This window comes from Rhinopithecus bieti, unplaced genomic scaffold (genome assembly GCF_001698545.2).
Source record: "Rhinopithecus bieti isolate Rb0 unplaced genomic scaffold, ASM169854v2 scaffold_12928, whole genome shotgun sequence".
Taxonomy (NCBI): domain Eukaryota; kingdom Metazoa; phylum Chordata; class Mammalia; order Primates; family Cercopithecidae; genus Rhinopithecus; species Rhinopithecus bieti.
In genome coordinates this window covers 1,332,295-1,358,573 of record NW_016807614.1, presented here as the reverse complement: position 1 = coordinate 1,358,573, position 26,279 = coordinate 1,332,295, and the positions used below count along the sequence as shown (strand labels likewise).

At 55.3% G+C, this 26,279-nt stretch overlaps 1 protein-coding gene across 8 annotated transcripts; it reads left to right on the top strand.

Annotated features, from left to right (window-relative positions):
- On the top strand, positions 1–26,279 carry KCNH6 (potassium voltage-gated channel subfamily H member 6). 8 transcript variants are annotated; one of them, XM_017882961.1, is made up of 15 exons: positions 1–193; positions 843–1,073; positions 6,759–6,920; positions 7,005–7,210; positions 10,832–11,257; positions 12,627–12,781; positions 12,941–13,026; positions 15,008–15,207; positions 15,337–15,589; positions 19,201–19,394; positions 20,562–20,646; positions 21,234–21,396; positions 22,073–22,259; positions 22,604–22,940; positions 26,104–26,279. In XM_017882961.1, the coding sequence occupies exons 1-14, from the start codon at positions 118–120 to the stop codon at positions 22,895–22,897; spliced, it is 2,718 nt and encodes a 905-aa protein (XP_017738450.1). In that variant the 5' UTR covers positions 1–117; the 3' UTR covers positions 22,898–22,940; positions 26,104–26,279. The 8 variants fall into 8 exon arrangements, with proteins under 8 accessions (XP_017738450.1, XP_017738447.1, XP_017738448.1 ...); XM_017882958.1 differs by having other exon boundaries at positions 12,627–13,026; XM_017882959.1 differs by having other exon boundaries at positions 12,627–13,026; positions 22,604–22,931; positions 26,104–26,136.

Sequence of the window (26,279 nt, the reverse complement as noted above, 5' to 3'; positions counted from 1 at the left end):
GGGCGTGGAGCCCGGGGGCGGCGCCCACCGGAGCCGGACGCTGCTGAGCCCGAGGACAGATAGAGACGCCGGGAGCCGGGGACGCCTGTGGCTCCGGGCAGGGGCCGCCGCCGAAAGATGCCGGTCCGCAGGGGCCACGTCGCTCCCCAGAACACTTACCTGGACACCATCATCCGCAAGTTCGAGGGCCAAAGTGAGTGTGTGTATGTTGGGGCGGGGGGACGATCTGGAGTGCTGGTTCCGTGAAAGCGGCGGCCGGACCTCTTTACTAACTTCTAACCGGGCAAGGTGGTGAGTGCTGGGTGCTGAATGCAAAATCCTTCCTTTGATGTCCCTAACACCTTCTCCTCCAGCGGGACCCGCTCGCCTTAAATGCTGTCCTCTTTTCTGGAACACAAGGAGCAGGGTGCAGCCCTTCTCTCCCCACCCCTAGCTGTTTCCTTGGTGCCCCAAGTCCGAACCTCCCCTTCCAGCCACTGCCCGCCCCCGCACCCGCGTCCTCCAGAGGCTTCCCTGAGTCCTTCCTTTCCTTCCTTTTCATATCCTGGCGCTGGTCTTCCCAGAAGCTTTCCCAGGCCAGACCCCCATCTGGTCACATGCCTGCCTCCCTTTCCGCCACTTTTCCTGTTTCCAGGAGGCCTTGGGCCTTCCTTCCACCTCATGACCCTCACTGCCCTAGTCTTCCCACAATCCCCAGGCCTGACTCCCTCCCTCGTTCTGATCACTGCCCTGCTCCTCTGCCTAAATTCCCCTTACTCCCCCCAAGAGTCCTTATGATCTTTCCCTCCCTGCCTCCAGATCCTGGCTCCCATGGACTTTTTGCCTCCCACCTCCCACCCCAGGTCGGAAGTTCCTGATCGCCAATGCTCAGATGGAGAACTGCGCCATCATTTACTGCAACGATGGCTTCTGTGAACTCTTCGGCTACTCCCGAGTGGAGGTGATGCAGCAACCCTGCACCTGCGACTTCCTCACAGGCCCCAACACACCAAGCAGCGCCGTGTCTCGCCTAGCGCAGGCCCTGCTGGGGGCTGAGGAGTGCAAGGTGGACATCCTCTACTACCGCAAGGATGGTGAGGCACACTCAGGCCAGAGGCTTTGCAGGGCAGGCTTGGCCCTCTGTCTTGTCCAGCCAGGGTGGCCTTGGAGAAGGCACTGACCCAGGGTCCAAAGGGCCTGAACAAACCCTGTTTCTTGTAGGGGCCTTGGTTCCTCCACAGGCATTGAATATGACACCTTCTGAGGTCCTTTGCAGGAGCTAGGGATCAGGCTGGGCCACCCACTGGTCCTGGCCTGGGGCAGGGCCTCCCGCTCTGCCATCCCTCCCCCGTGTCCCTGGTTTCCTGGCTCTCCACTCTGTCACTGTCAGCCCCAGCTGTCAGGCAGCTGGGATGGAAATTAACCTTCCTTCCTCTCCGTCTGCTCCAGGGATTAGAGGAGTCACCTCCACAAGGCCTCTGTGGCCAGGCAAGGCATGGCAGCTTTTGGCTGGGAAAGTGGGGTGGGCCTGCCTCATCCAGTCTTAGCTCTTTGGGGAGACAGGGTCTGGAGTTTTCCCTGACCAGGAGGCTCATTCAGATGGCGTTTGGGTTGTTACTGCCAGCCGGAGCACACTGCAAGCAGAGCAGAAGCATAGGTCAGGGACTGAAGACAGAGCTCAGCAGCCCTTGGAAATCCTCCCCCACTCCCCAGGACCGCAGGGTCCTCACAGGACAGGATGGGTGGGAATGAGGAAAAGAGCCTGAATGTCCTTGGAAATCTCTTGAATCAATGGCCCCCAACCTGGTTCTGCATCAGAATTACCCAGAGCATGTTTCCCAAAACACGCTTTCTCTAGAGAGAGGCTGACTCAGAAGGTGTGAGATGAGGCCAAGTGGGTATATTCGGAAATATCTCCCTGGTGGTTCTGATGTCCTGCCTACTTTAGGAACCACTGGCTTAGGCAAATCCCTTCATTTCATAGATGTGGAAGGATTTGCCCAAGATCCCACTGCTAGAGTCCAACCTGGGACTGGAACCCAAGTCTCTGGATTCCTCCCTCAGAGATTTCTTTTGAGTAATCCCAAGAGGAAAGAAAGGACCCCAGGTGTCTTTGTGTTTAGAGGCAGGATTTCTGGGGAAGGAAGTGCTCAGGAGAGAGAAGTCCCCAGGGAAGGCAGGCATGAGGCCACCTGAGTGCAGATAAAGAATGGATGTCTCCGGATCGGGACTAAGGAGTGCTGAGAGCCCGGGTTTCAGGGGCCTGGAGTGTGTGAAACATGAGCATGTGTGTGCCTCTGTGTGTGTGTGTGCTTGCAAGTGCATACCTGTGTATGTGTGTGTTTGCAGGCTTCTCAGAGTTACAGCTTCTCGGGTAGGTCCTGGTTGTTCCTGCTGCTGCCACTTGAGTAAGTGGCAGCGGGAAGTACAGCAGGCAGGGGCAGCTAGGAGGGGACTGGGAAGAATCTAGCTTAGTGTGGCAGTACTCACAGGGTTAATGAAGTCAGAATATTTTTAAAAGCTGTGACCTCACCTCCTCACATCATTGCAGAGAGGAGGTGGCAGTCAGGGGAGTGAGAAGGGTCCTGGGGAATAGGATGGGACAGCAGGAAATGGGGGGCGAGGTACAGCAGGTCCTTTCTTTTCCTCTCCTTGACACTAGAGCTATACCTGATCCCAGACTCCTAGGGATGTCAGGTGATGGCTCTTGGGGTCCCCTCAGCACCCTGCAGGTGTCTGGACAGAGGGCAGAAGTCAAAGCCTGGCCTTGGCCCCAAGATCAGGACTCAGATCAGAATCCTGTGGGAGTCCTCAGGTCTCAGAAGGGAACCTAGGAACCTTGTCTTGGGGGCAGACCCTCAGTGAAAATGGGAAATTACCCACATATCTTGTGCCCCATAAGTCCCAATCTACTCCCATCCCACCTTCGGCCCTTCCCTATCTTATTGCCCAAGGCTTTGATTACCTGAACCTTCCTGAAATTGTCCTGAAACCCAGAAAAATGAGCTTCCTGGCCTGCATTACACCAAGGGAAGGATGTTGTGCTCAGATAACTGATGTTCACCTTAAGGTCCACTCTGACCACAAACCGCATATAATCCTTTTTTTTTTTTTTTTTAAAAAACAGGGTCTTACTCTGTCACCCAGGCTGGCAAGAACATAGCTCACTGCAGCCTCCCATCTCAGTTTCCCGAGTAGCTGAGACTACAGGTGTGCACCATCACACCCAGCTAATTTTTTAATTTTTTGTAGGGATGGAGGTCTCACTATGTTGCCCAGGCTGGCACATGATCCTTTTTTTTACTATATTCACGTACATCTTACAGTCCTGCTGAGGGGCACCCTAATGGTGATTTCTTTCCTCCCCCGACAGTACCTCCCTTCCCCCCCAACCCCCAACTCCAGGGAGGTGGGAAGGGGTCCTGAGCAGATCTCTAGCTGATTTATACATAATCCTCTTTTCCTCTAAAGGGGTAATCCACTGAAAATTCTCGAAGTCAAAGTGGAGGGTTTGTGTTCACATAGCTCCACGTTGTGCAGCTACAGACAGCTGGGCCTAAAAAGGCCAGGGCACTTGGCAAAAATACCACAGGAGACAGCTCAGAGACCCCTGGGAAACTGGCTCTTCCTCTATTTGCCTTTGCTAGGAGTGGTGAGAACCTAACAGATAAGGAGGAATGGGGATGTGGCAGGACTAGAACCGGTGAGAGTTTGGAGGGAAGAAAGGAGAGCACTCAGATTCCCCCACTGTCACCCATGCCTGCCCTGCACTGGCACCTGCCTGAGAGCTCACCCCAGCCTGCCTTTCCCGGGTCCTCTTCTCTGAGGATCCCAAACCAGAGAGTTCCCTAATCCCCAAGCCAGGACAGAGGAGTCCTGGGACTTCTCCAGTCCTCAGCTCTTGATGAGGAGGATGGGACAAGGGGCTGCTGTCTGCCCCCACCCTCCCCCCATGTTTACCATATGCACACCCATGAATGCCAGGAGGACCAAGCCAGGAGGTGGCATGCAGTGGCCACTCTCTCAGTGGCAGCTTTTTGTAGCACCAGCCTCTCCCTGAGGGCTCACCACAGTGCTGGATGGGGTATGCATCAGGAGATAGAGGTGAAGACAACAAGGAGGCTGTGAGTGCTGGGAAACTGAAGGAAGGAGCACATTCAAGAGGGAGAGAAGAACACAGAGAAGTGGAGTGTCCCAAGGGAGAGAAGTGGGGTGCCTTTGCTAAGAAAAGTAAGAACCTAGCAGATAAGAAAGAATGGGAATTCCCAGGGGGCAGACAAACCTGCTGCCCTTGGTCAGAGAGGTGGGTGCTGGGAGGAGCTCCTGAAAGGAAAAAGCGGGCAGAGACTGTGGTTCCTCCTCCAGGGCCCCGGCGAGGGCATGTGAACACTGCCACTCCTGGGCATAACCTGAGATGTTATACTTACCCACTTTTGGTCACCTAGATGTGGGCTTTTATTGTGTAGGGGCTCTGAACCACAGGTAAGCAAGGACAGCCTGGGGCATTCGAAGAATGAATGCTCTGCACTCTTCGAAATCCTCCTAGCCTCCTGTCTGCCTGCCCTACAGCCCGCAGGTATGGGGGCGGGGCATGGGGTACCATGCACCGGCACCCCACCCCAGCCCCAGCCCTCACTGCTATAACGGGCTGGTCTTTGGTCCATTCCCAGCCGCAATTTTCCAATTGCATCAATTTTCCAGTAACATCAGTTGCTGGGTGCAGCCACTCCAAGACTGCGTTGGCGGTCCCCAGCAGCTGAGAGAGCCTGGAGGCCCTCTGCCCCTCTGCCCAGCTCTGCCCTCTCCCCGCCCCCTGCCAGTCCAGATCTCTGCAGTGCCAGAAAGATTGACAATATAATCTGGTCTTAGGAGCAGTGTACCAGGCCACTGGCCAAGGAGGCTCCCTATCCAGGTTTCAGCGTCCAAGTGTCGCCATGCCCCAGGCTGACTAGAGTGACGGGCTTGGGCCTGGGAGTCTGTGCGCCCAGGAGTGGGTGAAGCAGGCAGGCACCTCTCCCCGGTGTGGATGTCTCCCCTGGGCCCAGGCAGCAGATGGTAGATGGCCGCCTGGTGCCTGGGAGTCCAGAAATCCGATATGGGAGATTCCTACTCCCCGGGGAGGAAAGCGAGAGGGAGGATGGGGTGGCTTAGCTGCACCCCAGCTCAGATGGCTGTGAGGAGGGGCTGAGGACGAAACAAGGAGTCTGGTGGAGAGTCATTCCAGTGAGTTCCACAGCAGTGATACTCCTGCCAGCGTCCGGCCTGCGTCCCCCACACATAGGCTTCCATCCACTCAGTCAACAAACAACACCTGGGACAGGTGAAGCAGAGCCTAACCTGCCCTCAGGGAGTGCAGCTCTGCCTTCTCACTTGCATGGTCACCTGAGGCCCCTGCCCCATGAGGATCCTGCCCTTTGGGCCTGACACCTGCCAACAGTTTGAGTTGAGGGACATAGGACTCCCATGGAGAGGGTGCTCATGGGGTGCCCGGCTTGGGGCTCTTGTGTATGAGGTATTTTGTTTATTTGTTTATTTATTTAAGACGGAGTCTCCCTCTGTCACCCAGGCTGGAGTGCAGTGGCATGATCTTGGCTCACTGCAACCTCAGCCTCCTGGGTTCAAGCGATTCTCCTGCCTCAGCCTCCCGAGTAGCTGGGACTATAGGCCCATACCACCATGCCCGGCTAATTTTTGTATTTTTAGTACAGATGGGGTTTCACCATGTTGGTCAGGCTGGTCTTGAATTCCTGGCCTCAAGTGATTCGCCTGCCTCAGCCTCCCAAAGTGCTGGGATTACAGGCATGAGCCACCGCGCCTGGCCAGGTATGGGACATTTTAACTGGTATTGTTCCACCCACCGAAGGGGGCTGCAGCGAGACCCTGGAGGGGCAGAGTCTATGGCCTGAGAGGCACAGGGCAGCCAGATGCTGGGTGTGGGTTGCCCAAGATGATGGGAAAGGTGGCCGGAGGGGCCTGCCTTGCCCCCACATGGACATCCTCCTCCCTCTCTGGTGCCGAGGCCACTGCTCTGCCTGCTCCCTGGGCCCAGCCCTGCCTTGGGACCTCACACTCCTCCTAGGCCCAGAGCAGCAGCCTGGTTCTGGCCCCAGCACCCTCCTCCCAAACAAGTTCCTTCCCTTTTCCAAGCTATTGCGTCCTGCAAAACCAGGGATCCTCTCTCCATGCTCCCTCCCAGCCCATGAAAGTCAGTTTCTGAGAACCACAGGCTCTCTTCTGCAGAATGGGGGTCCATGCCTGCCCCTCAAGGACCTCCTAAGGCCAAATATTCCAGCTGGCCCCATGCCCAGCACTTAGTGTACTTTCAACAACGAATTCCTCCCTGCATCACAGGAGCAGGGCATCTTTGCAGGATGGGAATATGGGAAGAGAGCCCAGGGCCAACCCAACTCCATGGGGTAGAATGCTCAGCCTCACCTCCCCACTTAATCCACCCCCATCTGCTCAGCTTTAATTACAGCAGAAGCAGACCTTGAGGTTAAGCTCTGAGCTGATGGCCAAGCGTGGACTTGGGCCTGATCTGATGCTACCTTATCTCCTAATGAGCAGCTTAGCCGCTCTCCCCACCTCTGCCCTGTGGGTGGAGCACCAGCTGCGCAGCCTCACCCACCCTCTGCCCAGTAGCTCTGGTCACTGTCCAGGCCTCTTCACCCCAGTGGCTGCCCTTCACTTGACCTTCACTCAGCCCCTTCCCTAGCCAGATCACTGCAGGAGGGGACCCCTTCAGGGCCCACCTCCCATCCCCCCAATGGTGTTTGCAGCCTCTAGCTTCCGCTGCCTGGTGGACGTGGTGCCCGTGAAGAATGAGGACGGTGCTGTCATCATGTTCATCCTCAACTTCGAGGACCTGGCCCAGCTCCTGGCCAAGCGCAGCAGCCGCAGCTTGTCCCAGCGCCTATTGTCCCAGAGCTTCCTGGGCTCCGGTGAGGCAGGGTGAGGGTGGCGGTGGGAGGGACGCATGAGGGTCCCCTGGCCCTGGCTGCTCTGACTTCTGGCCCTGGTTTCAGAGGGCTCTCACGGCAGGCCGGGCGGACCAGGGCCAGGCACGGGCAGGGGCAAGTACAGGACCATCAGCCAGATCCCGCAGTTCACACTCAACTTCGTGGAGTTCAACTTGGAGAAGCACCGCTCCAGCTCCACCACGGAGATTGAGATCATTGCGCCCCATAAGGTGGTGGAGCGGACACAGAACGTCACTGAGAAGGTCACCCAGGTGCGGGCCTGCAGAGCAGGGTGTGAGGAGCTGTGCCAGGCCTCCAGGGTCCTCTCCCAGGCTCTGGGCCCAGGCCCTTCTGGGGCCTTGGCCGGTAAAGAGATGCTGCCTGTCCACCTCTAATATCTGGTTTGAGCCCCAGGTGTCCTGTCCTGTTTGAGACCTAAAGACCTACAGGCTTGCCCTGAGGTCACAGCCGTTGTGCCCAGCTCCTGGAGCCAGAGGAGGCTGGGGTCAGCAGGGCCTGTGAACAATGCTGACTCCTAGGCCTGGAGAAGCCAGGGCAGCAAGTGGACATGCAGGCCACCATGGGGGCCTGCCCAAGGCTCAGCCTGTCACAGGGAAGGAAAGACAGAGAGGAGACATGCCAGGGCCAAACTGAGAGGAGAGCTGGCATGGGAGGGTCCCAGCTTTGTGCCATCCCCTTGCCTTTGAGACAAAAGCCACCCTCCCTACTTCCTTCCAGTGTGAACACAGGATCCTCCTGCATGCCAGGCAGGGTGGGGCAGGGCAGGGCTGGCACCTCTAGCTATCTTTAATCAGTTTCCTGGGGCCTAGGCCCTGAAGGACCCCTGCAGCTCCTCCTTGGCCACCCCAAGGCAGGCTTCCGTGGGTCCTCTGCTCCAACTCACTCTGCTGTCCCTTTTCATGAGGCTGGAAGTCCTGACCATTCCAGAGGGAAATGCAAGGAGCTCTGCTGGAGGCTTCAGTGACCACAGTCCTGGCACTGACTTCCTGTGTGATCTTGGCCAGGGAAACTACCAGCCCCCCTTTTTTTTTTTTTTTGAGACGGAGTCTCCCTCTGTCGCACAGGCTGGAGTGCAGTGGCGCGATCTCGGCTCGCTGCAAGCTCCACCTCCCGGGTTCACTCCATTCTCCTGCCTCAGCCTCCCGAGTAGCTGGGACTACAGGCGCCCGCCATCACACCCGGCTAGTTTTTTGTATTTTTAGTAGAGACGGGGTTTCACTGTGTGAGCCAGGATGGGATGGTCTCGATCTCCTGACCTCGTGATCCGCCCTCCTTGGCCTCCCAAAGTGCTGGGATTACAGGCGTGAGCCACCGCGCCCAGCCTACCAGCCCCCTTTCTAGGCCTCAGGGCTTTCATGTGCAGGAGAGACATTGACTAAATGGTCTCTGCGGACCCATTTGACATTGAGTAGTTCTGGCCCCAGGAGACAAAGCAATAAGCCATAGCCAGGGGTCCAGGCCAAGGCTGAACAATGCAGAGCCCGGAGGGGCCTGCTCCCAGCTTTCCTTTCCCAGCTGTCCCTGTGTTGGGGCTGGAGGCAGCTCTTTTCCCCCCTGCCTGTTTTCACCTGAAGCATAGTTGCTCCTGGAACCAGGTGTGGGGAAGACCACTCAGCACCTCACTGAGCTCAAGGATCCTGAGGAGGGCAGGACGCCAGGCTGCAGGACTGTGCCCTGTGAGGTCAGGCAGAGTGGCCCAAAGGCCTGACCCTGGGAAGCCCCCCAGCTGCTTACCCCAGGGCATCTTAGGTTGATGCCACTGTTGCTGGCTGCCATGGTGGGGGCTGTTAGACTGGAAAGTGGTTGGTGAAGACAGCCAGGCCTGGCTGGGCCCATAGTCCCGGCACCTGCCCAATCTGCCTGCCCCTGTTTGTTCCTCAGCTTGGCCCCTCTTGGCATCACTCCCCCGCTCCATGTGGGTCCTAGGTCCAGGGAGGAGCCTGACAGATCTCAGGGGAAAGGGCAGGCGAGGACCCAGATCAGGGAAGTCACATCGGCCTCAACCAGAACTTGAAGAGCTTCGACAGCTGTGGCCTCACACCAGAGCCTGGGTATCCTGAGGGCCTTGCACCTCTGGGGGACACTGGGCAGGGTGGGCTTTGCCACAAAGGGCCCTCAAGCTGGCTTTGGAGGCAGTGGGAGATTTTGGGGGTCTCCCTGTCTGGGGGCCCTGAGGAGCTGAGGAACTCTCCTCTCAGCCTACTTTAAACCACCACCCACCATTCCTTCTGTCTCCCTCCCACTCCCCACCCAGGCAGGCCTAGGGAAGGGCCTTGTTTCGCCCTGACAGGGTCCTAGCGGCCTCTGATACCCAGGGTGTGATGGCAGCTGCTCCTGATCAGGGAGCCCCAGTTTCCGGCGCTCATTCAGGGACCTGCAGTTGAGAGCTCATGTGGACCAAGAGCTGGGCACACAGGGAGGAGAGGACCGGTAAGGGAGCCAAACTCAGTGAGCCCATGACTCCGTGGAGCATCACCATGTAGCTGGGTAGATACAGGGACAGGGAGAAAATAAAAAAAGAGCCCAAGCCTATGTGGATTCAGAGGGGGCTTCCTGGGGAAGTACGAAGTGAGGCCTCAAGGCTGAGCAGGTCACTGCAGGGTGGGGACATGGTAGCCGCGCTCAAGAGTTTGGATGTCAGATAGGGACCCTCTGGTTGAAACCAAATGGATCTGCCTTATTGTGATCCCACCTCCTAATTGATTTTGTTTGCAAGGTCAAACCTTACATTGCAAATTTTCCTAAACCCGAACCATCCACTAGACCTCATCTGGTGGGAGAGGAGGTCCATGGAACACCCCTCCGGCTCCATCCTTGTCTGGAGCAGTGTCTGATGAGGATGAGGGAGGAGGAGGGTGGACGAGGAATTACTGTGTAGAGCAGCGCGTGCCATCTCCGTGAGAATAGATGGATCTCACTAACTACATGAGAACAGATGCATCTCACTCATTTCCTCACTAGCCGTGGCTTTTGTTGTCCTTTGTGATTCCATTTTGCAGATGAGGGAACTGAGGCTCACAGAGGTTACAAAACTTGCCCAAGGCTCACCTGTAGCACATGTCACACCTGGGATTCAACCAGGGAGGCCTGGCTTCAGTACCCATGCCCTTCCTAATGCCCTGGCTGCCTCTCGTATTGGGCAGCTGGGCCTAGAAATCCTGGGTTGATCACAGTCTTGGAGGTGGGGGCAGGAGGGGAGAAGGGAGAAGGGAAGTCTCTGCAGAAGGTGATGTTCCAAACTCTTGGACATGTGTGGGGAGGAGTCAGTTTTCCTTGGTGCCCAGGACCTGTTGAGGGTCCAGGTTGGCTGTATCCCTACCCCATGGACTATTTCCATGGGAGGCTCTGAGCTGGTCCCAGAGAGGGCACTCACTGGTCTAGCCTCCCCAGGGCCCTCAGAAAGGAAGACGCTCTTCTAGGAGTGACCTGTTCCCATCAGGAACCCTGACCACAAGGGGCCTCCCAAGCCCACCAGAGAGGATCAGCCCACCAGTTACCCCTTCAGTGGGCTCTTGTGTGGAATGGGCCCACAGATGACCATGGGCCTGGCCCTCCCCTGCCCTGGCTCCACCCACTCCAGGATGTTTCCAAGGCAGCTTGTGAGCATCAAACCTGGAGTTGCTATGGGGCAGAGCCATACCCCTCCTCTTGCATCCCAACTCCTTTCTCTGCATTTCCTCCCGAGGCATCTGTCTCCTTAGGAACTTGCCTTCTCAGACATCCCCCACCCTGTCTCTCCCTCATCCCCTCTGCCCACCAGAGCCATGGTCATCCATCCTCTCCCACTACACCTTCCCCAGGCCTCAGCCCTCTAGGCTGGTCTCACCAGCTGTGGCTGTCCCCCACCTAACCACCCTCGGCCCCACCCCCAGGTCCTGTCCCTGGGCGCAGATGTGCTGCCCGAGTACAAGCTGCAGGCGCCGCGTATCCACCGCTGGACCATCCTGCATTACAGCCCCTTCAAGGCCGTGTGGGACTGGCTCATCCTGCTGCTGGTCATCTACACGGCCGTCTTCACACCCTATTCAGCTGCCTTCCTGCTCAGTGACCAGGACGAATCGCGGCGTGGGGCCTGTGGATATACCTGCAGTCCCCTCACTGTGGTGGATCTCATCGTGGACATCATGTTTGTCGTGGACATCGTCATCAACTTCCGCACCACCTACGTCAACACCAATGATGAGGTGGTCAGCCACCCCCGCCGCATTGCTGTCCACTACTTCAAGGGCTGGTTCCTCATCGACATGGTGGCCGCCATCCCTTTTGACCTCCTGATCTTCCGCACTGGCTCCGATGAGGTGAGCAGACCCTCTCCAGGCCAGCAGCCATGGCTGTCCTCTGCACGCTGGCCTCAAGCCCTCCCTGCTGCACAGCACTAGGTGCAGAGAAAACCTGGCACTGGGCACCTTTGCTAAAGCATGTGGAGGTGGAGAGGAGGCCCCGAACATCTGTCACCTCCCAGCCCTGGAAAAGGACCTGCCGAGGCTGCACCCCCAGGCCTCTGCCCCTCTGCCCCCTCTCCGAGTAGGCCCTGGTAAGAGGAGCAGGCTGCCCATTCCAGGATGGGCACTCATGTGGTCCTGGCCCCTCATGCTCACTTCCAAACTGCACTTACCCTGGAGGGAGAAAGGGATCCCCAGGCCACTCCCCAGTGCACCCTGGGTCCCGCCTCGCCCCCTAGCCCTCCACTATGCCCACCCGGCTCCCCATAGGTGACATGAAGGCATCTACATGCCTTTCTCATAGCTTCCAGTCCCACGGTCTCCTCTTGCCCGCTCTCCTCAGGATCAGCTTTTCACTGAAATCGACTCTGCCTTCTGTGTTCCAGTACCCCCTCCTCACCCCAGCCTGTCCAGCAGGGGGTGTCCATCAGGGCTCCTCTGCTCCAAGCCCCCCTGAGACACAGCAAATCCACCCTCCTACCCCGCTGCCCCCACCTGGACACTGAGTGGCCTTTGTACTCATCCGTGTCCCATCACCAAACTTGCCAGCCTCCCGCCCCTCCACACAGCTGCCACAGCAAGTTTCAGATCGCTTACTTGACCCTGTATTCCACCTTCTGGGATGTACAGGGTCCTCAGAATTTTCAGTGGCTCCCCAAGGCCTACAGAATAGAAGCCAAGCTGGTGATGTTCCCTGAAGCCCACAGGGAGCAGCCCCTGCCCGCCCTGCCCTTCCCGGGCACGGCTCTCGCTGCTCCTCCATGTTCCACATGCGCACCAGGCTGCAGTGCCACACTAGGTTTCCCATGTGGGCCATGCACTTCACACCTCAGTGCCACTGCTCATGCTGCTCCCTGAGCCAGGAGTGCCCTTTCCCTCTCCCTCCCGTCTGCCTGGAGCCCTAGCCTCCTCTCTCCAGGCTCACCTCATGCGTCACCTCATCCATGAAGCTTCCCCTGACCTGCCTCTGCAGACTTGACCTCCTCTTCCTCTGTGCTCCCACTGGACTTCTGTCCTAGCAACCAGAACACTATTTTGAGCTTTAGGCTGAGATCCTTAATGTCCCATACTGTGCCACACTGCCAAGTGTGTGGCCCGGAGCAGGTTCTTCATAAAGGTTTGTTGAATGACTATGTGGTTGTATGCATGAGTGAACAAAAGCAGGCCTCAGTGCACCCATCCAAGGGCTGACCCCAGCCCTGTTACCATTTCCTTACCCCTCCAGACCACAACCCTGATCGGGCTATTGAAGACAGCACGGCTGCTGCGGCTGGTGCGCGTGGCACGGAAGTTGGACCGCTACTCTGAGTACGGGGCAGCTGTGCTCTTCTTGCTCATGTGCACCTTTGCGCTCATTGCACACTGGCTGGCCTGCATCTGGTACGCCATCGGCAATGTGGAGCGGCCCTACCTGGAACACAAGATCGGCTGGCTGGACAGCCTGGGTGTGCAGCTTGGCAAGCGCTATAACGGCAGCGACCCAGCCTCGGGCCCCTCGGTGCAGGACAAGTATGTCACAGCCCTCTACTTCACCTTCAGCAGCCTTACCAGCGTGGGCTTCGGCAATGTCTCACCCAATACCAACTCCGAGAAGGTCTTCTCCATCTGCGTCATGCTCATTGGCTGTGAGTGAGACCTCATGCCATGGCCTAACTTCATGCTCTGGTCTTTACCTGTGAAATTTTATTTGTAGTTTTGTACTGAGATAGAACATAACACATAGCAATAATTCATGCAGTACACTGATCCTAAGTGTGCAGCACAATGAATTTTTGCTGGCGTGTGCACCAATTGTACACAAAATGTAACACCCACACAGTCTATGCTATCTGCCAGGCACCAAGACAGGCTACATAATTTGCAGGGCCCAGAGCAAAATGAAAATGTTGGGACCCTTGTTTAAAAATTATTAAGAATCGGCCAGGTGTGGTGGCTCAAGTCTGGTAATCCCAGCACTCTGGGACACCAAGGCAGGTGGATCACCCGAGGTCAAGGGTTCAAGACCAGCCTGGCCAACATGGTAAACTCCATCTCTACTAAAAATACAAAAAATTAGCCAGGTGTGGTGGCACATGCCTATAATCCCAGCTACTCAGGAGACTGAGGCAGGAGAATCGCTTGAACCTGGGAGGCAGAGGTTGTAGTCAGCCAAGATCGTGCCACTTGACTTCAGCTTAGGTGACAGAGTGAGACTCCATCTCAAAAAAGAAAAAAAAATTATTAAGAATTTTTCGCTGGGTGCAGTGGCTCATGCTTATAATCCCAGCACTTTGGGAGGCCGAGGTGGGCAGATTATGAGGTCAGGAGTTTGAGACCAGCCTGACCAATATGGTGAAACCCCATCTCTACTAAAAATACAAACATTAGCCAGCATGGTGGCGTGCGCCTGTAATCCTAGCTACTCAGGAGGCTGAGGCAGGAGAATCGCTTGAACCCGGGAGGCAGAGCTTGCAGTGAGCTGAGATGGCGCCACTGCACTCCCCTGGGCGACAGAGCAAGACTCCGTCTCAAAAAAAAAAAAAAAAAGAATTTTTCGACAGTGACAGCAGAGTATTAAACCAAATGCAGGCCTCTTAGCATGCGGCCCCATGTGTCCACACGGGTTGCACACGTGAAGCCAGCTCTGCCAGACACTCTTTTAAACCCTTTACAAAAGCCCACATTTCATTCCCTTCTGAGCCCAGTTTACAAAGAAAGAACCCAGATAGTGCTAAATTGCCAGAGGGTGCACAGCTAGGAAATGTCCGAGTGACCCGATCCCAGCCCAGGGGTTCGGCTCCAAGGCTGTGCTGCTCTCTATCCCTGCTCCCAGCTGCCTGCCTCCCAAGATACCTGGTTTAGGAACACAAGAGGCAGCATGGAATTTTACACATAGATTGAGTTGTCATGTTCAGAGTATTTAGAGATGTGAAAGCCCAAAAAAAAACAAAAACGAGAAGAAAATGGGTGAAAACAAGATATTGAGATTTGCTCTTTGTTGTTGTTGTTGTTGTTGTTTTTGAGACAGTCTCATTCTGTTGCCCAGGCTGGAGCTCAGTGGCACAGTCTTGGCTCACTGCAACCTCTGCCTCCTGGGTTCAAGCGATTCTCATGCCTCAGCCTCCCGAGTAGCTGGGATTACAGGCAGGCACCACCACGCCCGGATAATTTTTGTATTTTTTTGGTAGAGACAGGGTTTCACCATGTTGTCCGGGTTGGTCTCGAACTCCTGACCTCAGGTGATCTGCCCACCTCAGCCTCCCAAAGTGCTGGGATTATAGGCCTGAGCTACCACACCCGGCGGAGAGTTTTCTTTTCATTGTATTTTTACAACTTAAAGGAGAAAACAGATCTGAACTTTAAAAATCCATTGCCTTCCTTCTTTCTTCTCGGGTATTTGACCGCTGGGCCCAGTAAGATGCCAAGAGGCACAGGGCATAGGGAGGAGGGCAAGAAGCCCAGGAGCCTTTGTTCCCCATGTGCCCTGGCTCTGCCCTGGTCACTCCTGACTTCTCCCTGGACAGAGTGATCCCTCACCAGGGGGCTGCTGGAAAGAGAAAGGCCCGGGTAAGCCCAGGCCCAGTGGGGCTGCGGAGGAGCTCACGCCCCTCCCCGCCCCACCCCCAGCCCTGATGTACGCCAGCATCTTCGGGAACGTGTCCGCGATCATCCAGCGCCTGTACTCTGGCACTGCGCGCTACCACACGCAGATGCTGCGCGTCAAGGAGTTCATCCGCTTCCACCAGATCCCCAACCCGTTGCGCCAGCGCCTGGAGGAGTACTTCCAGCATGCCTGGTCCTACACCAATGGCATTGACATGAACGCGGTGAGCCCTGCCACTCTGGCCAATGCCCGGGGGAGGCCAAGATCCTGCGGGGGCGGGGCGTCCCCAGAGCCCTCCCCACCCTCTCCCCCAGCCCCACCCCGCTGAACTTGGCCGCCCGCCTTCTTGCAGGTGCTGAAGGGCTTCCCCGAGTGCCTGCAGGCTGACATCTGCCTGCACCTGCACCGCGCGCTGCTGCAGCACTGCCCGGCTTTCAGCGGCGCCAGCAAGGGCTGCCTGCGCGCACTAGCTGTCAAGTTCAAGACCACGCACGCGCCACCTGGGGACACGCTGGTACACCTCGGCGACGTGCTCTCCACGCTCTACTTCATCTCCCGAGGCTCCATCGAGATCCTGCGCGACGACGTGGTAGTGGCCATCCTAGGTGGGTCAGGCGGAGTGGACCAGACCTGTGTTGGGAATTGGATGGAAGGGGGCGGGATTGAAGATGCCCTGCCCGGGTCACCCTCTTCCTGATGAGGATTTTACTTCCACTGGCCAGCCACGTGCACAGCATGTGCCCGGGAGAGATATATACCTAGCTTCCTGAATCCTTAAAACAACCCTCTGCCAGAGGTCCCATTTTCCTGAGAGAGAAGTTGAAGCTGAGGGAGATCATGCTAGTCTGTGGCCAGGCAGGGATTCCAGGGCTGACTCAGAAACCCAGGCAGGTCTTCCTACCTTTTTGCACTCTTGGGGAGTTCAGGGAGAAAGGCCAACGGTCTCTCTGGGTGGAGGGGGATTCCCTGGCTGGGGACCCCAGTCTCATTCAGTGCAGACACAGGGATAGCCAGATACTTTGGAGGAAGGGTATGAGCACTGGGCAAGGGGGACAGACAGGTCACAAGCAGCCTCCTCTGCCACATGCCTGCTGTGTGACCTTGGGCAAGTCACTTTACCTCTCTGAGCATCACAGGGTCCTCTCCTCGATTCTCATCTTCCTTGCCTGCCCCATGACTTCACCTCCACCCCAACTTCAGGCTCGCCCTCCTTTGGTCCCCATGACCTGGCTATCCTCCAGCCCCTCTGGACAGGTACCCCTCAGGCTCCCTTCCCCCTCTGCTTCCTCTGGCCTGCTGGTGATCTGCTCTCCTCTCCTCACCTGACACCCTCCCCTGGGCCTCCTCCTTGCTCCCATGGCCTCAGCCTTCACTTGTGCCACAAGGATCCCCAGAGCTCTGTCCTCGCCCCGCTGTCTCCTTAGACCAGAATATTCCATTTCTTCCTGGGCATGGCCACCTTAATATTCTATGAGCAGATCAAACTCAGTGTATCCCAACCTGAAATCATCACCTTTCCTCAAAACCAGCTGCTTTAGCATCCCATCACTGTGAAGCATCTGCCCATTGCCCATGCCACAGTCAGGCAAGGGGGCATCCTACTTCATTCCTGCCCACTGTCCACCAGCCAGACTTGTCCATACCTCCCCATCTCATACATCTCTCCCTGTCCCTGCCTGGATCCAGCCCTCTTTGGGTCCTTCCTGGAAAGGTGTTGGGAACTCCTTTCCCATGGCCCTATGGCTGGTTTAATCCTATGCCTGTCTTCTACCTTCTGCCAGTGACCTGAAATAGACATCTGTACATCTGTCTCTTCTGCTCAAGATCTCTCCACGGCTCCCCATGGTCCATGCGTGGCATCCCCAGTTATCCCGATCCGACCACCCTGTCCTACCACCCTCCCCCTGGTACTTCATGCTCCAGTCAAACTACTTAGAGTTCTCTAAATCTGTGCCCTTGCATGTGCTGCCACTCTGCCTGGAGCGCCCTACCCTGTGCCAGTCCGGCGGATCCCAGTTGTCCTCCAAGGCTGGGCTTAGGCATAGGTTTCTGTATGAGACCTTCCCTCACTCATAGCCTACCTTAGATGTGCCATCTATGGCCGGGGGCATGGTGGCTCACGCCTGAAATCCCAGCACTTTGGGAGGCCGAGGTGGGTGGATCACAAGGTCAGGAGTTCAAGACTAGCCTGGCCAAGATGGTGAAACCCCGTCTCTAATAGAAATACAAAAATTTAGCCCGGTGTGGTGGCGGGTACCTGTAGTCCCAGCTACTTGGGAGGCTGAGGCAGAGAATTGCTTGAACCCAGGAGGTGGAGATTGCAGTGAGCCAAGATCACGCCACTGCACTCCAGACAGGGTGACAGAGCAAGACTCCGTCTCGGGGAAAAAAAAAAAGTGCCATCACACGGGAGGGATGATAATTATTATTAATAATTAAGAAGTTAATCCAATTTAAGTCTCAGTCAGAGACATGAAACCTCTCATTTTGTCCTGAGTAGAAAGAGATATTAGATCAGAATCTTTCATCTACTGGAAAACCATCACATAATAATGTTGCCCAGATTTCAAGCTTCAGGGTTTCATGTGTGGCCCTAGCGAGCCCCTTCCCTCTCCAGGCCTCAGCCCTCTCTTCTGTGAATGCCCTTTGATCCTGTTCTCCTGTGGGGACATGTCCCAGCCTCCCCCCATCCCTCTGTGCTAAACTGTTAGAGCCACTTTCACAGTGTCACCAGGCTGAGGGTGCTGGACTTTCTGGGGGAGTGGGAATCAAAGCAGTCATGCTCCGTGGCACCCCCGTGCGGGGCTCTCCACCCCTGAGCCCTGACAGTGCAGTGCTGATCCCATGCCGTTTCTTCTGCCCTGATTGCCTTTATCATGCGGGCCAGTCCTTGTTTCTCAACACACAACCCCCATTTCTCTTCCTCTGTAAGCTCCCTCCTCTCTGCTCCCGCCACCCATGGCAGGAGGAGCTCCTCCTTCCTCCATGGCCCCTTGGTTCTTCCTGTTTCTAGGGCTCTACAGATCAAGCTGTAAACTTGTTGGCTGCTTATGTACCTATCTTGCAGGGATTTGAGGGGGTCCTTGTGGGTGGCACAACATCTTATATTTATATCCTTTGGCCAGCACAGCCCCTGGCACCAGGAGGGCCCAGTACCCTTGCCACATACCTGAGCATCACCCATGTCTACCCTGGGACATCCTTCTGCCTTGCCTTGCATGGACCTAGTCAGGTGCCTCTTGCTTTTTGTTTTGTTTTGTTTTTTGTTTGCTTTTTAGATATAGTCTCACTCTGTCGCCCAGGCTGGAGTACAGTGGTGCAATCTCAGCTCCCAGCAAACTCCGCCTCCCAGGTTCAAGCAATTCTTCTGCCTCAGCTTCCCGAGTAGCTGGGATTACAGGCCACCATGCCCTGCTAATTTTTGTTTTTGTTGTTGTTGTTGTTTTTAGTAGAGATGAGGTTTCACCATGTTGGCCAGACTGGTCTCGAACTACTGACCTCAAATAATCCACCAGCCTCAGCCTCCCAAAGTGCTGGGGTTACAGGTGTGAGCCACTGTGCCCAGCCGCCTGTTGCTTTTTGAGTCACTTTCTCAAGCATCACCTCATCTGCTTCCCTGAACAGTCCAGTGGGGTCGGCAAGGCAGATCAGGTTTTACCCATTTTAGAGATGAAGACTCTGGGGTCCAGACAGGGGGAGTAACTTCCCCAGGCTTCCTCCACCAGGGCCATGCTGGTTACCTGGCCCCACAATCAGGAGTGGGAAGACAAAGAGAAGCCTCTGGCCCTGCCCTGGTGGAGTTAGGTGCTCTGGCCCTGGGTTCCTTGCACCCTGCTCCACAGCACCGGCAGGACAAGCAGCAGGAAGACGTTGAGACAGACATTAAGCCTTTAGGGTCCCTTCCTGCCCACTGTGCCAAAGAGTGTGGGCTACAGGAGGGAGATTCTGATGGAGGGTGGTTCTGAAGGGCCTGGGGAGACAGTAAGAGGAGCCTGTGCGGCTCAAAGGGCACGAGAAGAGAACAGCCACCCCACCACCACCACCCCACCACCCACAGCCAGCACATCCAGCCATGGATCACTGGCAGGGCTCGATCCTGGGCAGCAGGCCCCAGCCTAGAAGGATGTCTGAAGTTGGGGGAGGTCATGGTCAAAGGACCCTCATAAGGGAGCATGGAGCCAGACCCTGAAGAAACTCCTACCCCTCTGGCTGGCAGGGAAGAATGACATCTTTGGGGAGCCCGTCAGCCTCCATGCCCGGCCAGGCAAGTCCAGTGCAGACGTGCGGGCTCTGACCTATTGCGACCTGCACAAGATCCAGCGGGCAGACCTCCTGGAGGTGCTGGACATGTACCCGGCCTTTGCGGACAGCTTCTGGAGTAAGCTGGAGGTCACCTTCAACCTGCGGGACGTGAGTCAGGGCCAGGTGGGCCAGGGTGGGTAGAAATGCCCAGGCAGCCTGCTGAGGACTGGGCCTGCCTGGCCTGAGGGCACCCATCTAACCAACGCCCTTCCTTTCAACCCCATCCTGCAACCTTTGCCATAATTTCTTCTGTGCCTACCATGGCTGGCGTCATGCTAAGTATGAGGATAGCTACTATTTATTAAGCACTGACTATGTGTTAAGGGTGGGGCTTCTTTTACATGATCTCCTTGCAAATGGTATTACTATCCCTATTTTCCAGATGAGGAAACTGAAGATTAGAGACAATAAATAAATTGGCCAAAGCCATTCAGCTAGGAAATGGTAGAGCCAAAATGTGAATTTAATTTGTCTGACTCCAAAGCCCAGGCATTCCCACCACACCACACCAAGCTGAAAAGGAGGGTGCCTCCCGTCCAGAGGGCTCACAGTGCCAGGCACAGGGGCTGCCAAGAGGTGACAAAGCTGTCTCTCTTCTCACGCTTATCCCTCAGTAGAGGAGATTTTGACAACTCAAGAAAAATAAAGAGCCACAAAGTTAAATAGCCAAAGTCACAAAGGTATAAAGGAGAAGCCATGTGGAGATCAAGCTTGCCAAGGAGTGGGACAGCCAGGACCGACCTGGGAATGCCCAGAGCGGGGTATCACGGAGGAGGGAACTAATGGGAAGAAGGCAGTGTGTACCTGGCCAGGAAACATGGAGCCCGGGCTGCTTCTTCCCTGGTGCCCCTGCTCCTCCACCTCAGGGGAGGACTCTGCTGGCGTGGGCTCTGTGCCCAGTTTCCTGAGCATGGAGCTAGGTGGGCTTTCTGGCTGTGGACAGCCCTCCCCACACCATCCCCTCTCCCCTTCCTCAGTATCTCCCCTCCCCCCACCCCCACAATCTGCACAGGGAACACCTGGTAAGGACTCTGCCTTGGGGCCCCAGCCATCAGGCAGCCAGAATGCCTAGCAGCTGGGCACCAGGACAGGAGGGGTGTGGTCTCTGCGGCCTGGGCCATCTGCAGGAAGCCACCCAGGGCATCGTTGCTATGCCCAGCTGCTTGTCACTCTTTCACCTAGTTGTGACAGCACCGTGGGGTGAGGGCAGGGAAGAACAAAGAGGCCCCATCCCAGTTTTGGTTCCTGTTACTTCACCCTCTTGTTTCCCACAAGGCAGCCGGGGGTCTCCACTCATCCCCCCGACAGGCTCCTGGCAGCCAAGACCACCAAGGTTTCTTTCTCAATGACAACCAGTCAGGTGAGCAAAGCTAGCCCCCGCCCCCACCAGCCCATAGCCCCTGCCCAGCATCCTGCCCCTCCAATGTCCTCTCCATCCTGCCTCCCCAGCGCCAACCCCTCCATGAGTGGAGAGGGGCTCCCTCTCTAGACCCAGAGCTGGAACCTTTGCCCTGCTTCCTCCCCAGTCTCCCAGCCCTGATGGCCTGTGTCCTCAGAGGCAGAGTGAGGGCTCCGTGGTTCAAAGGCAACCCGCAGGGGTGTATGGAGACTAGCCATCCCCCTGAGGTTCCACACCAAGGGCATCAGGGGGCCACTGGGCTGCAGCTCCCTGGGCAGTGAAACCAGCGCTAAAAGTCCTCACCCTGCCAGGGTCTCCCCATGAGCTGGGGCCCCAGTTCCCCTCCAAGAGCTACCACCTCCTGGGTCCTGGGAACCAGAACTCCATGGGGGCAGGAGCTTGTGCTCCAGGGCACCCAGGTGAGGAGAGCCACTCCTCATACCCTGTGTCCCCAGGGCAGGTAGTGGGTGGGGGACGGGCTCTACTGAGAAGGGTCAGGCCTGTGGAACCAGCTAGGCCCATCTGAGACTTCCCTTTCCCTCCTGCAGATGCAGCCCCTCCCCTGAGCATCTCAGATGCATCTGGCCTCTGGCCTGAGCTGCTGCAGAAAATGCCCCCAAGGCACAGCCCCCCAAGCCCTCAGGGAGACCCAGATTGTTGGCCTCTGAAGCTGGGCTCCAGGCTAGAACAGCTCCAGGCCCAGATGAACAGGTGAGTGCGCTGTGGCCAGGGCTGGGGGCTGGGCATGGGTAGCCCCTCCTAGTGACTCAGAGACATCACAGGGTGCCAGGTGGGTTTTAGAATGGGGCAGGCCATTTAGCTGCAGGTCTACCCATGCCTGTCCCTAAGCACAGTTCCCCTGATGACTTCCCCTAGCGAACTCTGGAACATGCCGAGGGAGCTTCTCAGGGGAGGGGCACAAGCATGTGCAGAAAACAAATTCCACAGGTCCTGGGAAATGGAAAGGGGGTGTGTCCTATGGATGGCAGGGCTGTGGTGGCAGAGTGAGGGCTTAGAGGCAGAGCAGTCTAGCTTCAAATTCTGGCTCTGTTCCCTACCAGCAAGAGTGTGAGCAAGTTACTAAACAGCTCTGAAGCTAGTTTGCCCTTTTGTGAAATGGGGATAGTTAGAACATCCACGTCAACATTCAGTCAAATGGGGACTGAATGTTGTCTGCTTGGTGCCTGCTCACTGGTGGTGTTAGAGTTAGGGGTGTACTGGGGCAATCTGGGCAGGGGCTGAGGATCCCAGTAAGGAAATAGCTTCAGGTAGGCCCCAGGCTGCCATCCCACCTAGCAGGAACAGCACACAGGCTACAAGATTGACAGCCGCCCTCAGGAACTGCTTTTGCCAGCCCTGACCCTGACTGTGGGGTTCTGTCTGGCAGGCTGGAGTCCCGCGTGTCCTCAGACCTCAGCCGCATATTGCAGCTCCTCCAGCAGCCCATGCCCCAGGGCCAAGCCAGCTACATTCTGGAAGCCCCTGCCTCCAATGACCTGGCCTTGTTTCCTATAGCCTCGGAGATGACGAGTCCAGGGCCCAGGCTACCCCAGGGCTTTCTGCCTCCTGCACAGGTAAGAGGTGAGGGGATTCCCAGGGACTTACCTAGAAGCAGCTGCATGCCTTCCCTAGCCTGACTTGGTCACAGTGTGGCATCAGGCCCAGAGCCTCTGTGGCCCCAGAACAGCCAGGGCTTCTGCTTACCTCCTTTATGATCAGAGTCATGATAGGGTTAGCCTGGGCAAGGTGCTGGCAAAGCCCAGAATGTGACTACAGAGCCTGCAGCTGGGGCCAGGGCAGCAGGACCCTGAGGTGTGGGAAGGTCAGGTATAATTTTTGCCTGAGCCCATCCCTGAAGTCAGGGTGGATTAACCTGTAGCCTGGCCTGGGGTGCATCCCTCTTTCTTGCTCCTCCCAGACCTCAAGCTATGGAGACTTGGACGACTGTAGTCCAAAGCACAGGAGCTCCTCCTCCAGGATGCCTCACCTGGCTGTGGCAACGGACAAAACTCTGGCACCATCCTCAGAAGAGGAACAGCCTGAGGGTCTCTGGGCACCCCTGGCCTCACCTCTGCATCCCCTGAAAGTACAGGGACTCATCTGTGGTCCCTGCTTCTCCTCCCTCCCTGAACACCTTGGCTCTGTTCCCAAGCAGCTGGACTTCCAGAGACATGGCTCAGATCCTGGATTTGCAGGAAGTTGGGGCCACTGAACTCCAAGATAAAGACACCATGAGGGGACTGAAGGTGGGCAAGGTGAGAGTTAAGGGTCTTGAGGAGGTGGCCGGGTGCAGTGGCTCACACCTGTAATCCCAGCACTTTGGGAGGCTGAGGCAGGCGGATAACGAGGTCAGGAGATCAAGACCATCCTGGCTAACATGGTGAAACCCTGTCTCTACTAAAAATAATAATAATAATAAATTAGCCAGATGTGACGGCAGGTGCCTGTAGTCCCAGCTACTGGGGAGGCTGAGGCAGGAGAATGGTGTGAACCCGGGAGGTGGAGGTTGCAGTGAGCCGAGACTGCGCCACTGCACTCCAGCCTAGGTGACAGAGCGAGACTCCGTCTCAAAAAAAAAGAGGATCTTGGGGAGGCGGACAGCCTCCCAGATGGGCCTCTCCTAATCTCCTAAAGTAGCTACAAACTGCTGATCCAGGTGACCCAGGATGGCGTGGGTGAAGAGGCTCAGGACTTTTCCCAGCCTCCTCCAGGGCTCCATTTAAACAGCAAGCCTGGTGGAGGGTGGGAGAGTCTCAGGTGTGGAGGCAGCTTACAGGATGGAGGGGGCAGTGAAGAAAGAAGTTTCTGATCTACATGAGTACCTTGCTCTGAGCCTCCCAGCTCAGAACCCTCCAGCACCTCATGGCCCAGCACCAAGGCCCAGGGTTGGTCACCATGATCACTCTTACCATGAGACTCCAACCTGGCTGGAGATGGAGGTGTCTTCTGTGGTAGACATGTCAGGACAGACCTCCAGCCCTCGCTTCTGATGGTTCTGTGGCATTGGGTCTCTTGAGGGCAGTGGAGTGTCACACAGCTAATAAAGTGCACATTTCTTTTCTTTTTTTTTTTTTTGAGACAGAGTCTCGCTCTGTCACCCAGGCTGGAGTGCAGTGGCCAGATCTCAGCTCACTGCAAGCTCCGCCTCCCGGGTTCACGCCATTCTCCTGCCTCAGCCTCCCGAGTAGCTGGGACTACAGGCGCCGCCACCTCGCCCGGCTAGTTTTTTGTATTTTAGTAGAGACGGGGTTTCACCGTGTTAGCCAGGATGGTCTCGATCTCCTGACCTCGTGATCCGCCCGTCTTGGCCTCCCAAAGTGCTGGGATTACAGGCTTGAGCCACCGCGCCCGGCCATAAAGTGCACATTTCATGTTGGGCTGGGTGTGTCACTTATCTGAAGGTCATCAGGTCTTTGTGCCGTGGCTTTCTCCAAACCCTTCTTGTAAGGAGCTGGAGACTTACCCTCCACCCTATCTAGTGTATTGGAGACCTGAAGGTGGTTCTGCTGGGCCCAGAAGCTCCTGGAACCTGGGGATGTTAGGCCGAGGTGAAGGGAAGCAGAGGCGCTGGCTTGGTGGCCCTAGGGGATCATGACAACAGCTAACACTTTGGTAGCACTCACCCTGTACCAGGCACTGTGCTGACAGCTCTGCAGATACTTGTTCATCTAATCCTCAAAACAGCCCCAAGGGGTTGATATTATTATCCCCATTTTAGAGATGTGGGATCAGTAGCAGAGAGACTAAGACACCCAAGCATGACGGGGAATTCTGAGGTACAGGTACTGTTCTGTTTCCTGATCTAGGTGCTGGTTACAGGAGTGTGTTCAGGTTGCCAAAGAGTGTGTTTCTATGTGTAAATTATACCTCAGTTTAAAAAATAATAATAAAAAAAGAGGCCAGGCATAGTGGCTCATGCCTGTAATCCCAGGGCTTTGGGATGAGGATGAGGCAGGAGGACTGGTTGAGGCCAGGAGTCCAAGGTTACAGTAAGCCGTAATTGCATCACTGCACTCACAGCCTGGGCAATGGAATAAGACCCTGTCTCAAAATGAAAATTAAAAAAAAATCATCCCTGTGCCTAACACAATAGGAAAAGGAGGACATAATTTCAACCCAGATGGTCTAGCTTTGAAAGCATGTGCAATTAACCATTGCTGAAAAGGACAAATTAACCATTGTCCAAGAACTACCTGGTTATTGCTTTTCAGTCCTTTGTTCCAGTGTTCTGTAAAAGAATTTCAAATATGTATATCCCCCTCATGCATTTTTCAGTTGACATCTGAAATATTATAAAATACTTCAATGATACATTTAAATAAATGCAAAGATGTAATCTCAAGTGTCTTGTAAATATTGACACTTTATAAAACAATTCCATCCTTCATTTGTATTGACCCATTCCTACCCAAATAGCAGTGATTTGAGAGCCACCACCATCCATCTTAAAAACACAAGAAACCCTTCTTTAACATTGTTCTTTTTTCTTTTCTCATAATTCCCACTATTCTTCCCATAGTTTTATCCTACATGTAATTTATTGGTATGCTTCAAAGCCTACTATTGATCACCCTATCATATGTTTGCAACACAAATATGTATACAGGCCGGGTGCAGTGGTTCACTCATGCATATAATTCCAACACTTTTGAAGGATTGCTTGAGGCCAGGAATTCAAGACAAGCCTGGGCAGCATAGCTCAACCCAGTCTCCACAAAAAAAATTTTTTTAATTAGCCAAGCATTGTGATGCGCACCGGTAGTCCCAGGTACTACAGGGCTTGCTGGGAGGCTTGGGTGGGAGAGTCACTTGAACCTAAGAGGTCAAGACTGCAGTAAGCCATGTTCATGCAACTGTACTCCAACCTGGGTAACAGAGCAAGACTCAGTCTCTTAAAAAAAAACACAGGGTGGCTCACGCCTAAAATCCCAGCACTTTGGGAGGCTGAGGTGGGAGGACCGGTTGAACCCAGCCTGGCCAATATAGCAAGACCTTGTCTCTACAAAAAATAAAAGGAGGTAGGAGGATTGCTTGAGCCCGGGAGGTCAAGGCTGCAATAAGCAGTGTTTGCCCCACTGCACTACCACCTGGGTAACAGAGCAAGACCCTGCCTCAAAACAAATGTGTATAAATTAATTGACATTTTAAAATTAATTTTTGTAATCTTAATAAGGCTTTAAGGGTTACATCTATTAGTAGTACAGTTGTTCAAAACAACATTTATATTCAATTTTCTAATAAAAACTGAAATTTTATTGGAAATGTAGGTCATAAAAGAAAAAATTTCCTCCCCCCATTAGTTCCTATTATCTGTGGCTAAATATCATTATTTTTTATTAGTATAAGACAAGGTACCACAAATTTTGTACTTCTTTTTCTTTCCTTGTTAAATTTTTTTTAAAACTTTCCTCTTTACAGGGGATTTCCTTTAGCTGGGCGTGGTGGCGGGCGCCTGTGATCCCAGCTACTCAGGAGGCTGAAGCAGGAGAATCACTTGCACCCTGAAGGCGGAGGTTGCAGTGAGCCGAGATAGTGCCACTGCACTACAGCCTGGGCGACACAGCGAGACCCCGTCTCAAAAATAAAATAAAATT